Raw genomic sequence first — 16,542 nt, 5'->3', positions numbered from 1 at the left:
CAACGTTGGGGAGTGTTCTGAGGGTTGTCTTAAAAAAATATGACATGGGTTCAAATGGAGATGACAAAAAAACGAGTAAAAGGTTAACCTGCCAAACATTAGAGGGTGCATGCAATACAGAAGTTGGAAATAGATATTTAAAAAAAATATCATGTGTAATAGGTGGAAATAGTAACTTCTTAATGGCAGTGTTGCCCATATTATTCTGGAATATAAATGTGCTCTAGAAAGTAAAATCTAACAAAAGGGTTGATTTCTCAAGAAAGATATGAAAATATTTGGTATGAAAGATGTGAATTCAATGGTAGGAACTCTGAGAGAATTTACATAATTGTTTGTTCCCCAAGGTACACTAGCTGGGCTAGGAGACAGAAATTATATTTCAGTGGAACTTGTGCATTTAATTGAGAGCTGCAGCACATATTCAGTAACTATTTCAGATCAAATGCCAATAAAACTAAGATAAAAATGCAAGGTAATAAAGTAAAAATGAGACATTGGCACTTCTATACCTACCTGTTTTAAGGAATGGCTAGTACAAATATTCAAGAGTTATTATTGAAAGCAGAATTTTTTTCAGAAGTTATTGCTGGTTACTGTGATAAAGTGGAGTTTAAAAATATTGTACAGTTAAAAGAAAAATAAATATGGTTAGGAAGTAACAGGAATTATTTAGTGGGGCTGACAAAGGTTAAAGTATTGCAGAATAAGAGGAGTCTCACAGAACAAAAAGACGCACAACTGCATAATGCTAAAGAGAAAATAAGGGAGTCTGTGGATAATATGCATGATTTTAGAAATATTGCTGTTAAGCAACTGTTTTTGTTTTGATAACTCCAGAGCACAAAAACATTTAGCACAGTAATTTAGGCAACAGAAAGTAGAAAGACTTGTTGCCAAACTTAGGGAGCCTCAAACTAGAAAAAAATAAATAAATAATGACCAGAGTTCCTGTAGAGGTATTAGAGATTTTTTTGATTTTTTTTTTTTTATGTTTGTCTTTTCGACTTTTCCTGATTAGGGGTCACCACAGTGGAACTCCGGTCCGCTAATGATTGGCAGTCGATTTTTATGGTGCTGAGTTGCCAGCCCAATGCCCAACCTTTCACGCATGTCTTTCGGAGGCCACTCTACCGTGGGGAGGACATGCAGACTCCACACAGAAGGCACTCCAGCCGAGAATCGAACAGGAGAACCTCTTGCTGTGAGGCAACAATGCTACCGCTGTACCACCGTGGCTCTTTGAATTTTTTTTTTATTAAGCAGAGAAATGTAAAAATCAAGCAAGAGCACAAATGGAAACATTTATTAAAGACTTAAATATACCAAGGTTAAAAGTAGGTGACACTCAACAATCAACAGTTAAGATAGGAGGAGATGAGCTAAAGCAATGATGTACAATCAGTCTGCAGGAAAGTCTCCAGGAACTGATGGTATTCCTGTGGAAGTTTGGAAGCTAGGAGGGAAGAAAGTGATAAAGATCCGGAAAGTTTTGATTAACAGCATTTTGAAACATCCTGTAAGAATGTAGGCTGTAATACCCAAAGACAGTAAAGACTCATCAGACCCAGATTCATATAGACCCATTTCAGTTGTAAACCATGATTATAAACTGTTTGTCTATAACAGCTAAAATAATGGTAAAGGTATTCCCAAAACTGATAGATATGGATTTGGCAGATATTTTACTGCCAATTTAAAAGTTGTTTAAAGTACTTAAAAAAACATTTTCTGAAGAAATTGTGTTTATTTTTGCTTTTTGAAGCTGGCAAAGTATTTTAAAGAGCAGAAACTGAGAAAGTGGAAGCTCTTGTTTATGGAAGTAGATAGCAAGATACAAGCATTGAAAATGTTTTTGTTCCCTTTAGCTCTGTATGCTGGTCAGGCATAGTTTTATTAACCAGAGGAGAAGTTACAGGTAAAAATTAATAAAGAGTTGAAGGAATTTATCTGGGGGGGGAAAAGGGCAAGGATCAGGTGGGATAAGTTGATCCTTTGTCCAATAGAGCAAGGTGATTTAGGATTATCTGATTTAAAGGGATATTTTAGAGCTACACAGTTAAGGCACATATACATATCACAAGCGGAAAGCTATAATTCAAAGTGGAAAGGGATGATAATGAAACAGGTGGAATTCAGAAGTAGGGAGAGATTGGGATTTTGGATGCAAGATAATAATCATACAGAATATTATACTCATTAAGCGATAGGAATTATTCTGAGAACTAAGCCAACACGAGAATAGAGAAAGGCGATTTTGCTGATAGGGATGACTGCAGTTGGGTTACAGAGAATAGGCAAGAGGAGGCTAGAATTTACTGGAGAAAACTGGCAAAGGAACTAAGGTATTGAGAGCAAATAACTAGATAGGGAAAGGTAATAGAATGTGAAGAGGCCAAGAAGACATTTGGACTGCAGGCTGGAGATTGCTTCCCTGTCAGGGATTGATATCAAAGTACTGGAAAAGAGAAAGGGATAGGGGAATCATAAATGAAGGACCTGCTCTGGTAGAGGTTTTTTTTTTTTTTTGAATCTAGCACAGAAGCTGCTGTTAAAAAATGGATAATTAGTAGTGTATATAAAATGTATGGCCACAGTGGTGCAGCGGTTTGCGTTGTCGCCTCACAACAAGAGGTTCTTCTGTTCAGTTCTCGGCTGGAATACCTTCTATATGGAGTCTGCATGTCCTTCCCGCGGTCAAGTGATGTTTAAAGACATGCAGGTAGGTGCGTGCATGAATGGGTGGTGCCTTCTTTGAAGGTTGGACGTTGGGCTGGCAATTTGGCACCGTAAAAATCCACTGCTAATCATTAACAGATCGGAGTTCTGCTGTGGCGACCCCTAACCGGGAAAAGCTGAAAGACGCAACAACAAGTAGTGTATATAAAATATTTCATGATAACTATAGGAATCAATCAGAGGAGTTTAGAAAAGATTGGAAAGAGAGACTGGATAAGCAATTTAGAGGGGAACAGTAGGAGGACATATATATGGCTCCCAAGTGTGCAACAAAGTGTAGAAGATTTAGGATTTTTGCTTGGAAAATTTGTGGATGGATGCAAGCATGGATGGATTTTTATACCCCATGCAGACTGAAGAATTTTTCCTCTATTAGATGGAAAATGTTGGTGGTGTGATGGGGAAGAAAGGTAACTAAAACAATTCCATGCAGAGTACTCTGTCAGAAATACTGGGTGAGCAAATGGGTGTAACTAAGGAAATGATTCATCTGAAGTTGTTAATCTTCTTCCTATTCATCACTGATGGGTTCAATTATGAGCCCTCTGAACCGAGTCAGCCTTATACCACTCTTGCATGCACCAGAAACTCTCAAGCTAAGCTGCGACCCACAATGCCCTTTGCTCATTTACCTCAGATCTCATTTGCTGCGCAGCCATATAGCAGCGTTTCACCGAGCTCTCCAGCTAAGTGCATTTTTCGTTAAAGATTTAATAGTTTGAAAATGTTTTTTCTTCCTTATAACTAGTTCTTGTTGTTCTATATTGCTACTGCTCTACCCACAGGTATTTCTCTCTTACCATTGTTGGTATTTTCTTGGTATCTCTAACTTTCTACCTTTACGGTATCTTGTTACCATTGTTGGTATTTACTTTTCTCTCCTCCATTTCTTCTCTTTCCTCACTCTGTCCCCTGTGTGCGAGAGTGTGTTTGGAATGTCTGAAAAGAAGGGAACTATGGGATTTAAACACTGCTCTTCTTGCAGTGGTAAACTGCTGAATAGTGACCTCCATGAGGAATGTGTCTACTGTTTGGGGGTTCCGCATTTGTCGGCGGAATCCCCTGCGGACGCTGAATGAATGTCGTAACAATCTTATTCTAAAGGGCCTGCTTGCTTCGCCTTTCTTGGAGGCCATTTCTGCGACTGAGGTATCCCCCCCCCCCCCCGTTTCGGATAAGAAACATCCTCGATCGGACCCGTCTTCACCGGCCGGTGAAAAAGGTAAAGGTCATAAGTACAAGGCCCATAAGTCATCGACTGAACACCGGTCTGCCACCTCTGTGCCGACTACTACATCGGCTCCAGTGAAGTTTACCGAGGTAGCCACATCGGCACCGACAATTACAGCACCGCCTACGTCTTCAATACTGACCAGTGTTTCCATTTCTTTATTAGCACCGACTTTGCCCGTTTCGACCCCATTATCGATTCAAACGACGACATCGGAACAGTTCCTATCGACCTCATTATCGATTTCGACAGCTACATCAGAACCATTTCTATCATCCACTTCTATAGTGACTTCTGCTCTGAGCCCTTTCACGGCTCCGACCATACTGTTACTACCTGTTGCAAAATTGGAATCGTCTGTGCCGATGTCCTTCATGGATGCATCTGCAGTCCAAAGATTTCCACTCTTATTGTCTGCCTTGTTTAGGCCCAGCCCTCCTCCGACTACCCAATCTGCAAAAAGCGCAAAGATAAGAACCCGACACTCATGATCCCGGGGTTTGGCCGGAAACCGGTTAAACTGATCTAAGTACAGCTGAATCTATCTCTACAACTGAGGCCCCTGCTACCACTCTTGAATCGCTCTCAGAAATTTTCCACCCACTCGTGTGGTGCACTGACTTAACAGACACCATTTTCTCAAATGCTTACTTTGGCAGAAGATTTAATTTCATTAATTAGAGGATCTCAATCTCACCCAGAAGGGGCCTCTCTCCCCCCAGAGAAGAGACCTAGGGGCAGCCCCCCTGAGCCAGTGTCTGATGATTCTTCTGATGAATCAGACATAACTGACCAGCCAGATTTCAGACTCCAGAAAAGACTTAGGACCTTTTCTGCACCTTCCACAGCATAGGCCCTTAGCTATACTCCTGTCAGATTCTTTACCCCCAGCCCTGCAAACCAGACAGATTTTACAGGGTGCAGATATCTCATCACCACCCTTTACCCCCCACTTGCAGACCCCGAACTATATCCCAGGGTCCACAGATGGGGTAAAAAGTCTCACACTTCAGCTACTCTCAGCTATACCAAGAGTTTATGCTTGATCAGTTAACTTGATAAGAAGGCATGCATGGCTAAAGGAGCAAGCTACCCGGATCATGTTAAAGCTAAGTTGCTAGATGCTCCTATGGATAAGACAAGTTTGTTTGGTACACCTGCCAGCAGGTTATGAAGCTGTTCAAGCGGTTAAAGATTTTTTGGCAGGTTCAACCCCAAGGTTTAGCAGGAACTGGCCTGCCAAATTCAACCTTTCCCTGGCCAACAAGGCTCAAGGGGCAGGGACGTTCCAGAGGCAGAAACCAATCAAGTTAACCTTATTTTCAAAGAACTGGCACTACATAACAAAAGACAAGTGGATTTTACAAACCATGATCAAAGGTTACCGTTCCACTTCACACTTTACAGTCCAAAAGAAAGAATGCCAAATCTACCCCCAATCAAAAACAGAGGCTCTACAACAGATAATGGACAGACTATTCCTAGTTCCAAGAAAGGAAAAAGTTGAAGACCAATTCTCGACTGTGTCCCTTAAATACATACATCATTGTCCCAAAATTCAAAATGCTGACCCTACAGCAACTTCTCCATGCTGGCAAGGAGGAGTGTGGGGGGTAACTCTAGATCTCTGCAGGATCAGAGCACTATCAATTCTCAGCAAAGTCAAGGCTGATACCATCCCAAACAAGGACATTCTTAAACAAATGGCATTCCTAACTACAGAAAACAAAAGAAAAACTGAACAAGTTAACAGCAAGAAAAGTACTGCAGGCCTTGGGCTTCATGGCATCATATTTATGGTCCCAACACAGACACAGCCTAGAAACAGAAATCCCACTAATTCCATGCTTACAACAGGAGTTTCCTATGGGGCTCCAGCATGCCCAGTCAAAGATGTCAAGCAAGCCAGACCATCACAACAGGCGCCTTCACCTAGGATGGGGGCCCACATGCTGGACAATGCGTGCAAGCAGGGATTGGACAGGATCTCAAACACACCTGCATCAACCTAAAAGAAATGCTGGCAGTAAAACTGGCAATCCAAAAGTTCAGACCATTTCTCAGAGGGCCAGTTGATGATAAGGACAGACAACACCACAGTCATGTGGTACATCAACAAACAGGGAGGCACTCATTCCCCCTATGCAGAATGACTTTGGAGCTGTGGACCCTGGCACTCAGCTACAACATCCAGTTACAGGCAATATTTGTAAATACTCTAGCAGACATATTAAGCAGAACCACATCGGATGCCCACGAATGGAAGCTGCACCCGACATCTTCAAGACCATCTCAAAGAAATGGGAATGCCTCAGATAGATCTATTATCACCTCTCAATCACCAGCTCAAAAATTCTGCACAAGGACATTCCACCCACTAGCATGGAAAGTGGATTCGCTCTCCTTCAGCTGGAAAGGCCTAACAGCATATGAGTACTACTAAAAATCAAGGAAGGATAATCCTGATAGCTCCAAACTGGCCAAGACAACAATCGTACCCACTGCTGAGCAGCATGTCTCGAACAATATGTGGCCAATACCCTGATGCCTTTGATGTTAACTCAGAACAACTACAGCATCATACATCCAAACCTAAAAAGCGTTAACTGACTGCATGGAACATCACATAGCAGCAGCTAATCCAGAACTTTCCCAAAGAGTTAAAGACATTATTCACCTTCAACAAGAAGGAACTATGCTGGAAAATGGAAAAGGTTTGTCATTTGGAGTACTGAAAGAGGAAAAGATGTGTCAAACATAGATGTGCCTAACATTCTGGAGTATCTGGCCAACCTTCTTCATTCAGGCCTGTCCTACTCCTCCATCAAGATACATGTGTCAGCTATCTCAGCAGAACACAGATTTGATCCACCTGTTTTTCGAATCAAGAATGTAAAACCTCCAAGGAAACCACCATTACCAGCTTGGGACTTAAACTTTGTGCTAGAAAAGTTGACACTATCACCCTTTGAACCAGCAGCAACAGCAGACCTACAACACCTGTCATGGAAAACTACTGTCCTACTGGCAATTACTTCAGCAAGGAGGGTTTCAGAACTACAGGCCTTAATGGCACCTTCTTTCCCAACCCACAAAACAGAAAAGTAGCAGAAAGACTGACCAACTTTTTGTAGCTATGCAACAGGAAGGGAAGGAAAAGCTATTTCCAAACAGACAATCTCCAAATGGATAGGAAATTGCATACGATTCTGTACTCCTTCCATGGAAAACCAATTCCACAGAACATAAGACCTCATTCCAGCCACTACCACAGCCTTCTTGACTGCAGATGCATCCATGAAGGACATAGTACAGTTTTGTACCTACCATAAATGTAGATGTCCTAACTGGATACATCTTGGTACTCCTAGGGTGTTTAGTATTTGTTTGTATATATGTACATACATGCTTATTTTTGTGTTTACCTCTATCTTTTTGAAAACATTGGCATCTATCAAATTTTTAGCCTTCAGGGCTACTGGCATCTGGGGCGACTTTGGAATCTGGCCGACTGAAGGGCTGCCTGACGACAGGACAACCAGTTGTTAGGACTGCAGATGCTATCCAGTTCAGACATCTACATTTATGGTAGGTACAAAACTGTACTTTCTGTGACACACCACAGACCCGATACTCATCCAGTGTGGTCCTGTTTGCCGGACATGACAGCAGCCCCTTTTTGGACTGGCCTGACTCCCCTTCAGGTGCATCGGTGAGATCCACCAGGAGCCTTTCCATATTGGATGTGGTGCAACTTTTTGATCAGCAGCTGACTGTTAGGGGAATTTGTTTCGCCTAGACCCTATCCCACTCCTAGCTTTGGGTCTTTTTCTCCAGCAACCCCTACTTACTCTCCTCCCTTGGATCCCTCGGTTCCGAGGCTTGTCTGTCCAACTTTTAACAGTGGAATTCCTTTCTCTGTGCCAACAGCAACTCTGTCTGAGGTTCCAAGATCCCTTTGGGTGCTGGTTCCTTTGGAACCCACCTTTCCTCAATCTCATGCTTGGGGGGTTGAGCCCCCGTTCCCGGTGTCGGTTCTGATGGTTTTGTCGGCCCTGTCTTCAGAGCAGTGGGTAACTACCACTCCGAGTGTGATTGAGGTTCCGTCCTTGGGGGCGGACTGCCTGGAGCGGGGTGTGACCCCAGTTCTGATTCAGTCTTCTTCGGTTCCGGGCTCCCATTCCTCTTCGGGTGGGCCCGCTTTTCAGGTGATGGAGAGGGCTCTTCCTGCCAGCAGTCCTCCACAGTTGGTTATTCCCCCAGTTCCCTCTGAGCTGCAGCTGTCAAAGTCTACCCCCTCCAGGACCCCAAGAGCGCAAGGCCCAGGAGACCCCTGTTCAGGGCATTTCAATTTCCGAGTCTTCTTCAGATGTTCCCACCGAAGAACCCCCTCGGAAATGGGTGTGTAAGAGAGAGACACAGACTTCCCGGAGGAGTCACAGAGGATACGGACTACGATGATGGGGAAGGGTCGCCACGGTCGCCCCCTGACTATGTCTCCTCCGGGGACATCATGGAGATCTTGAAACAGAGGGGTGACTGGAAGTCCTCAACCCCTTCCTCGGAGGAATCCATATTCCTGCAGGCCTTTCTCTCTCTGCCTTCTACTTCTTGAGTGACCCCCATTCCAATGAGCTGATTAAGCTTCTCGTGCAATGGGCTTGGAAGAACCCCAACTCCGTTGAGGCCATCCCCAAGAGATCAGACAAAGTACTCTTCCCCTCCAGAAGATCAACCCCATTGGTCCAGATGCTTACCAGTGGAGGCTATGGTGGTGGCGGCTGCCACTGAAAAGGACCTTGCAGAAGAGAGTCCTGCAGTTCACCTGCCCAACAGACAGTCCCGGGCAATGGACAGGTTAGGGAACTGAATCTTTGCGTCAGCGACCTTCGCGATTAGGTCTCTGAACTTTATGGCACATTTTACGAGGCTCCAGAGAGAGCTTATCTCCGAACTCTCGCGAGTCAAGTATCGGATGGAGCACAAGATAAGGTTGCTTCCCAACTTGCCACCCTAGAATCCTTATCAAATTCATCCATGAGGTTGCTGTTATTCGCAAATGAAGGAGCAGCTAGAGCTGCGGGTGCAGGCGTAGTCATGCAATGTAATTCCTGGATGCACATCTGTGACCTCGCGGACTCCTTCAAGTCTTTGTTTCTAAATGCCCCTATTGAGCACTAGGCTCTGTTTGGCGCGAAGGTCCAAGGATACACTAGCCAGGTGCGAGCAAGACGGGAAGACCTTGTCTGCCATTGGCCTATGCTTTTCCAAACCTCAGCACTCATTCTACAGGAACCAGAGGAGCAGAAAAATGTGGCACAAGAAGTCTCAAGGTCCTTGAAGCATGTGGTGAGGACTCCTCTAGAGGCAGAGAGGGTTCCAATAATGGAAGATGTCCCTTTTGGGGCAGAGGGGGACCCCGGAACCAGGGCTCCAGAGATTCCTTCTCAGGTAGACCACATCAACGCTCCTGCGGTGCTGCCCGATTGCTTTCCTCTGGAAGCAGTCGGGGCACGTTTCTCTCTGCACCAAGATGCCTGGCTCTCCATTATGAACCATCAGTGGGTGCAAAGAATCATTACCAGAGGCTACCATATTCCACTAATATTTTATCTAAGACCTCCGAAATCCTTTCCCGATGTTCCACCCAGTCAAAGGGAGGAGGCAGCTTCCAAGATATGAAAGCTACTTCAAAAACGAGCCATCCAAAAGGTCCCCTCAGATCAGGGTTCTACTCAAGATTCTTTTTGGTGCCAAAGAAAACAGGGGACTGGAGACCCATTCCGGATCTCTCTCATCTAAACAAATCAGTAGTTCAGACCAAGTTCTGCATGGTCATGATTCGGTCCATCCTCCCCTATCTGTAGGAGGGTGTGTGGATGTGCTCATTAGATCTCCGGGATGCGTATTACCATATCAAGATGGGCAAACACTCCAGGAGCCTCCTTCACTTCCGGCTGGGAGTCTATCATTACCAGTTCTGAGCCCTGCCTTTTGGTCTCTCGACGGCCCCCAGAGTGTTCACAAAATGTCTCGCAGTCGTAACAGCTCATCTGAGACTTCAGGGATTCCAGGTCTTTCCATATCTAGACGATTGGCTCCTCTCCACCCCCACCAGGTGTCTCCTGGTCAGGGCCCTCCGCTACACCTTGCCCCCTAGCGGGGTCATTAGGCATCACCATACACTGGAAGAAATCAAACCTCCATCCATCACAACTGAAATTCATAGGTGCAATATTCAACATGCAGTCATGCCTAATTTCTCTTCCTCCCCACAGGCTTCAGAGACTCAGGGCACAAGTTCAGGTGATACTTTGCAAAAGCAAGGTGTCTGCAAGGGAGATTCTTCAAGCGTTAGGATCTATGTCCGCAACCATCCCCATAGTTCCCTTAGCCAGACTACACATGAGATTACTACAAGGCCCAGTGGATACCCAATCTTCACCCCCTGAACTCAAAGATTCTCATCACCAACATTTGCAAACAAGACCTCCTCTGGGGGATGCATGCAGATGAAAATCTTTGGTGTCGTCCCTTCCAGGTTTCACAGCTCAGCGCCATGGTTAATACGGATGCTTCCCTGATTGGGGGGGGCACTTCCAGGGAAAGTCAGTCCAAGGCATGTGGTCCGATGTAGAGGCCAATTTGCATATCAATGTCCTGGAGTTGAGCGGTGCTGTTGGTGTTGCAAGCTTTTCATCCGCTTTTTCCATCCGGAACGATTGCTGTCCAGTTGGACAACATGTCTGTGGTCTGCTACTTAAACAGGGAGAGACCAAGTCTTACCCCCCTTTGTCGCAAAGCCATGAGAATCTGGCAATGGGCGATAGCTTCCAACCACTTCCTGATCACAATGCACATCCCGGGGAGCTCCATCGTGATTGCAGACATACTGAGCAGATGCATACTTCATCCGCATGAGTGGTCTCCCAACCCGAGTGTGGCAATGGAAATTTTCAGTCGCTGGGGCCAGCCATGCTGCGACCTTTTCGCCTCCCCTTCAAATGCAAAATGCAGCAGCTACTTTGCCCTCTTTCTCCGTCTCTGGAAGTCACCAAGAGACACTCTAGTATACGATTGGCCCACAGGTCTCCTTTATGCTTACCCTCCGACTCCTCTGATCTCCCTCTTTCTGCAGAAGGCGATTCAGTTGAGAAGCAAAGTGATCCTCATTGCTCCATTTTTGGCCTCGTTAAGTGTGATTTCCCTTCCTCAGACCTCATCTGTTATGACCTCCTTGGATCCTAGACACTCGTCAGGAACTAATTTTTCACCCGCAAGGGCCAACTCCTCCGAATCTGTCCACCTTCAAGCTGACAGCTTGGTTTCTCCACTTCCGTTAGTTGCCAGGCAAGAAACCCTTTCTTCACCTGTTCGAGATATTATTTTGGCTTCTCATAAACCACCCCCCAGAAAACTTTACAGGGATAAATGGAAAAGATTCTCTATTTGGTCACGTAATCAGGATCTAGACCCATTTGCAGCCTCCGCCGCCACTATTTTTCATTATTTGGCTGAGCTGTTCAACAAAGGTGCCTCGGCTTCTACCATCTGAGTCCATCTAGCAGCTATTTCCAACTTTCATAATGGGTCTGAAGGAGTACCACTTATCTCCTCTCGTCTTTGCAAGACCTTCCTCAAGGGTATTTTTCACAGCAGGCCTCCCATCAGACAGCTGGTGGAGGCATGTAATTTGTCATGGGTTCTGCAGACTCTTTCTGCCCCTGTTTGAACTGGCTGCCACCTGTGACCTAAAATTTTTGTCTTGGAAATCCTTATTCCTGGTGGCTAAAACTTCAGCAAGAAGACTTTCGGAGTTACAAGCGTTATGTATCAAGAGCCCTTATCTGATCTTTCATAAGGACAGAGTATCACTTCAAACTAACCCATCCTTCCTCCCCAAAGTGGTTTCTGACTTTTCCATTAGCCAGTCCATTGAGCTCCCTGTGTTTTTCCCAAATTACTCGAACAAGGGAGAGTACTGCCTACATTCCCTGGATGTTCATAGACATTTACGCTTTTATCTGGACAGAACTAAGTCATTCCGCAAGTCAGGCCAGCTTTGCATTTCCTTTGCAGGCCCTAAAATGGGAGGTGCAGTATCAAAAGTTAATTTGTCTAAATGGCTCCGGGATTGCATTTCCTTCACATATTCTCTTACAGAGGTATCTAAGCCGGGCCAAATCAAAGCTCACTCAACTAGGACTATTGCAGCATCTGTTGCCTTCCATTCTAGGGCCTCCATTGATGACATTTGTGCAGCTGCCATTTGGGGTAAGCCCAACACCTTTATCAAGCATTACAAATTGGATCTGATCTCCAGGGGAAGAGCGGGCTTGGCTCAATAGTTCTCAGGAATGTTCTTCCATAAGGGCCACCCAGGTTCTCCAAGTAGCTGGGGACTCTGTCCCATCAGTGATGAATAGGAAGAAGATTAACAACTTTAAAGAAGTTATTTACCATAACGTTCCATCTGAGTTGTTGGTCTTCCAGTCATCACACAGTCCCACCGACCTCCTCCTAAGGTTCCTGGCGGATCTTCTGGGTCTTCGTGGTGTATTAGAGTTTCTGCGCAGAGATGGCCTCTGGCTTATTCTTTCTCAATATGTTGCATGCAAACTCGATCTGAGGTAACTGAGCAAAGGGCATTGTGGGTAGCAGCTTAGCTTGAGAGTTTTTGGTGCATGCAAGCTTGGTATAAGGCAGACTCGGTTCCGAGGGCTCGGAACCGAACCCATCAGTGATGACTGGAAGATGATCAACAACTCAGATGGAACGTTACGGTAAGACATAACTTCTTTTTTTAAGTCAAGACACAGGATCAGAATTGCCTAGACGTAGTAAGGCCTTGTTGGTGGCTGCCAAAAAGCAGTAACTAGAAAATGGAAATCAAAGTCTAAGTCAGCTGTCTTTAAAGTACTGAATATTGTAACAGAGATAAAAGGCCTGGAGGTGGAAGTTATGCACAAATTATGTAAAAATAAATGGAAATTGTGGGAGTAATACATGCAGAATAATGTTCTGGAGGAGAAGTGAATAAGGGAAGGCAAGAATTGAGCTATTTTTGTAATGTTGGATTGATGATATATTACACATCACATATATTCTTTTGTATACAAGTATGCAACTGGGAACCTGTTAGTATGGTCTGTTTTCTTTTATATTAAAGTATATTTACCTACGTGTTATGTGATAATTCAGTAAAGGTGTTAAAGTTAAAACAACATGTAGTTAAATGGTTTAGTGGACATCAGGTTGATGCAGGACCTGAAGTCCTCAGTCGGCAGACTTGTTTTTGCCAAGTCATCTGATGTATTTGTCTGTTTTGAAAATTGGATTTTTACTCTGAAATTAACAGTTTGGAAGGGCATCTCAGAATGTCATATTTTGTCTTTTAGGTATGGCATCAGCCCTGAGAACATCATCTTGTATGGACAGAGCATTGGTACTGTCCCCACAGTTGATTTAGCGTCACGATATGAATGTGCTGCTGTTGTTCTTCATTCCCCGTTGACTTCAGGCATGCGAGTTGCTTTTCCAGATACTAAGAAAACGTACTGCTTTGATGCCTTTCCTAAGTAAGTACAATAGTCTGAAATAGTTCACTATCTCTGTGAAGTACATGTGAATTTTTTGTCTCTAACTGCTATGCACCTCTGAAAAGGAAAAAAAAAGTTTCATGAAAGGTACAACTAATTCAAGACTTTTTTTATCTGTATACCTTGGAAAACTAAAGACCATATGATCCACTTGAAATTATGCAGTATTTAGTTTATTTCTTAACAAAGTAAGCAAACTGACCCAAAAGACCCTTTTCAGCCCTGGCCTTTGCCCAAGTGGCAAGTAATACAAAAGTGCTGCAAATTGCAATAGGAAGCACGGTTTGAACTATTTAAAAGTAGAAGACTTAGCACAATAGTAGACTGAATGCTTGGAACAAGTGAGCAGAAGCATTAGCTGCAATAGTTGTAGCCATCTTCCTGACTGTGGATGTAATTTAATGGTAATCAGACTCAGATCTGCATTGTGCAAATGTACACATTTCTGACTGTACTTCATGTGATTGAAAAGTAAATTCCTCAGACTTCAAAATATCTGTCTCAAAAGATCAAAAGTCAAAATTTCAAAAAAAAGCCCCACCAGCACCACCAGCTTTTACTTGTATATACCAACTCCGAGATCACACAACTACAGGAAAAGAGCAAATTCCCACTCCCAGCTGTATGGTGACCTCCCACAATGTAATGCTGACATTCTGTGATCATATGACTATTTCATTTGTGCAAGTATTAAAAATGTTCGATGTATCAAACCTTCATCTATTTGCAGTTTCTGTCCTTGTGTGTGTGTGTGTGTGTGTGTGTGTATATATATATATATATATATATATATATATATATATATATATATATATATATATATATATACACATATATAGATCCCTATCACACCGACACGCCACAAAGCCGACACCCAAAACACAGACACCAAAAGACCGAAAACGCACAAAACAGACAACTCACAAAACCTAACACCGACACTCAAAACACCGACACACAAAACGTAAACTACACATTACACACAACTATACATGCACTAACCGTAACCCAAACCCTAACCCTAAGGTCCGACACTACCGCACACTTACTCTACCCGCACCCTAACCCTAACTCACTTAACCCGCCACTAAACCTAAAGTCCGTCACGATCGCACATTTACCCTACCCGCACCCTAAGTCCGACACTACCGGACACTCACCTTTCCCGCACCCTAACTCTAAATCCCTCACTATCTCACACTTACCTGTCCGCTCCCTAACGCTAAATCCCTCACTATCGCACACTTACCGAGTCGCGCTCACACGTTACCCATGTCGGTGTTTCGGCTGTCGGGATTTCACCTTGTCAATCATCTGTCTCGTCGGTCTTCTGGAGTCGGTCTTCTGAGCGTCGGTGTTTTGGCGTGTCCATCAGGTCAAGGGGAAACACACACACACACATATATATATATATATATATATATATATATATATATATATATATATATATATATATATATATATATATATATATATATATATATATATATATATATGTATATCTATGTATATATATATATATATATATATATATATATATATAGATATAGATAGATAGATATAGATATAGATATATATATATATATATATATATATATATATAGATATATAGATATATATAGCTATATATTTGACATCAAGAACGTTTCTTGATGAGTCCTGTTCACTGGTGTATCATTTATCAAACAGGGTTTGTGATTCCTTAAGAACATGCTAACAGTAAATAGGCTGAGCACTTGATTCAGATGTACTCACTGGCATCACGTCTGTGGCTTAAGTTTCCCTTTAATCTCAGTCTCTGCCATTTCTCATTTGCTACATGTGTGGTTTAGATCATGATTCTTAATTTTATACATGTTCCTGTTTTTTTATGCTGTCAGTTAAGTTTCTTAGTGACCAACAAATCATTGCCAAGAATGGCATCAGACTTGCGTGTTGCATTACTGGAGGTACATGATATCAAGCATAGTCCCCAGTGCTAGGGGTTTAACCCTGCTACTTGATGCTTAAGAGAGGTACTTCTGTTCTAACTTGAAGCCATAAATATGGCAGTATTTAAGATCTCTTACATAAAATACAGAGTCCACCATACAGCCCACAGCATCATTTGAAGCATCTCCACAAGTGTAAAAGCTAAGAAGTTAGGTCTTGGCCTTGATCTCCCAGAGGTAAATCCATTTCATGTTAGCTCTCCAAATACTACAGGTGTTGATCTTCTTGAAAAGCGAGGACTAAATTTCACACCAGTCCTCCACCTCTGCAAAATACAAGTAACCTGAAGGAAGTGTTGCCTCTAGCTCTAACTTTGGAAGCACATTGCAAGATGCTATTACCGCTCAACCTGCAAAGTGACTGGCTGGAGCTTGAGGCCAACTAGCCTGATCTCATGAAGCAGCATATTGATTCACCTAGTCAAGGGCTGGGGGTACTTGAGACTGAAGTATTCCTTACAGTGCCATGCCTTCAGACATGGCAAGACCAGCCAGTCACAGATAAGGGAGATGGCAGTGAAATGTCCGTCATACACCACTGTGGAAGTACAGTGCTTAGATATCATTAAATGTTTTATGTTTAATGGGAGCTTGGTTCAGTGGCTTGAGACCACACCCTTGGGCAATAAAGCTTGATGCCAACACTGAAATAAAAGCAGACCTCTCTCCCCTTTGAGCCACTTTCATTGGGCTCATGCATGAATGTGAATGACGTTGTCACCTGATAGCTGATGCGTGTTGGCCATATGCTCACCGTTACTTGAGACCTCCTTCTAGTCCATGTCGGAAAGTAGTGGGAGAGTAGAGCTTCCTTTCTCTCAGGTTTTAATAATCAGTCCGAACATCTGAAAGCTGCTGTCTGTGAGACAGGTAAGGGCAGCGAGTCCTTTCCAAATTACCCTTTTATGGTGCTGTATTGAACCTCAGGAGATGGTGTGGATTGGCCTTGTGCTGCTGTTTCTCCTAGAAGTATATTTCTGTG

The 16,542-nt window shown here is 43.5% G+C and overlaps 1 protein-coding gene across 1 annotated transcript in view; it reads left to right on the top strand.

Moving 5' to 3' along the window:
- Positions 1-16,542, top strand: part of ABHD17A (abhydrolase domain containing 17A, depalmitoylase) — a 938,418-nt gene that overhangs the window by 721,927 nt on the left and 199,949 nt on the right. Inside the window, exon 3 of the mRNA XM_044053973.1 lies at positions 13,369-13,548. Coding sequence (XP_043909908.1) covers positions 13,369-13,548 — 180 coding nt within the window. The remainder of the gene's footprint in view (positions 1-13,368; positions 13,549-16,542) is intronic.

The sequence above is a fragment of the Protopterus annectens genome, chromosome 13.part0 (assembly GCF_019279795.1).
Source record: "Protopterus annectens isolate FY-2018-M chromosome 13.part0, PAN1.0, whole genome shotgun sequence".
NCBI classification, from domain to species: Eukaryota; Metazoa; Chordata; order Ceratodontiformes; family Protopteridae; genus Protopterus; species Protopterus annectens.
Note: the sequence above shows the minus strand (reverse complement) of the source record. Positions and strands in the feature narration are given on the sequence as shown.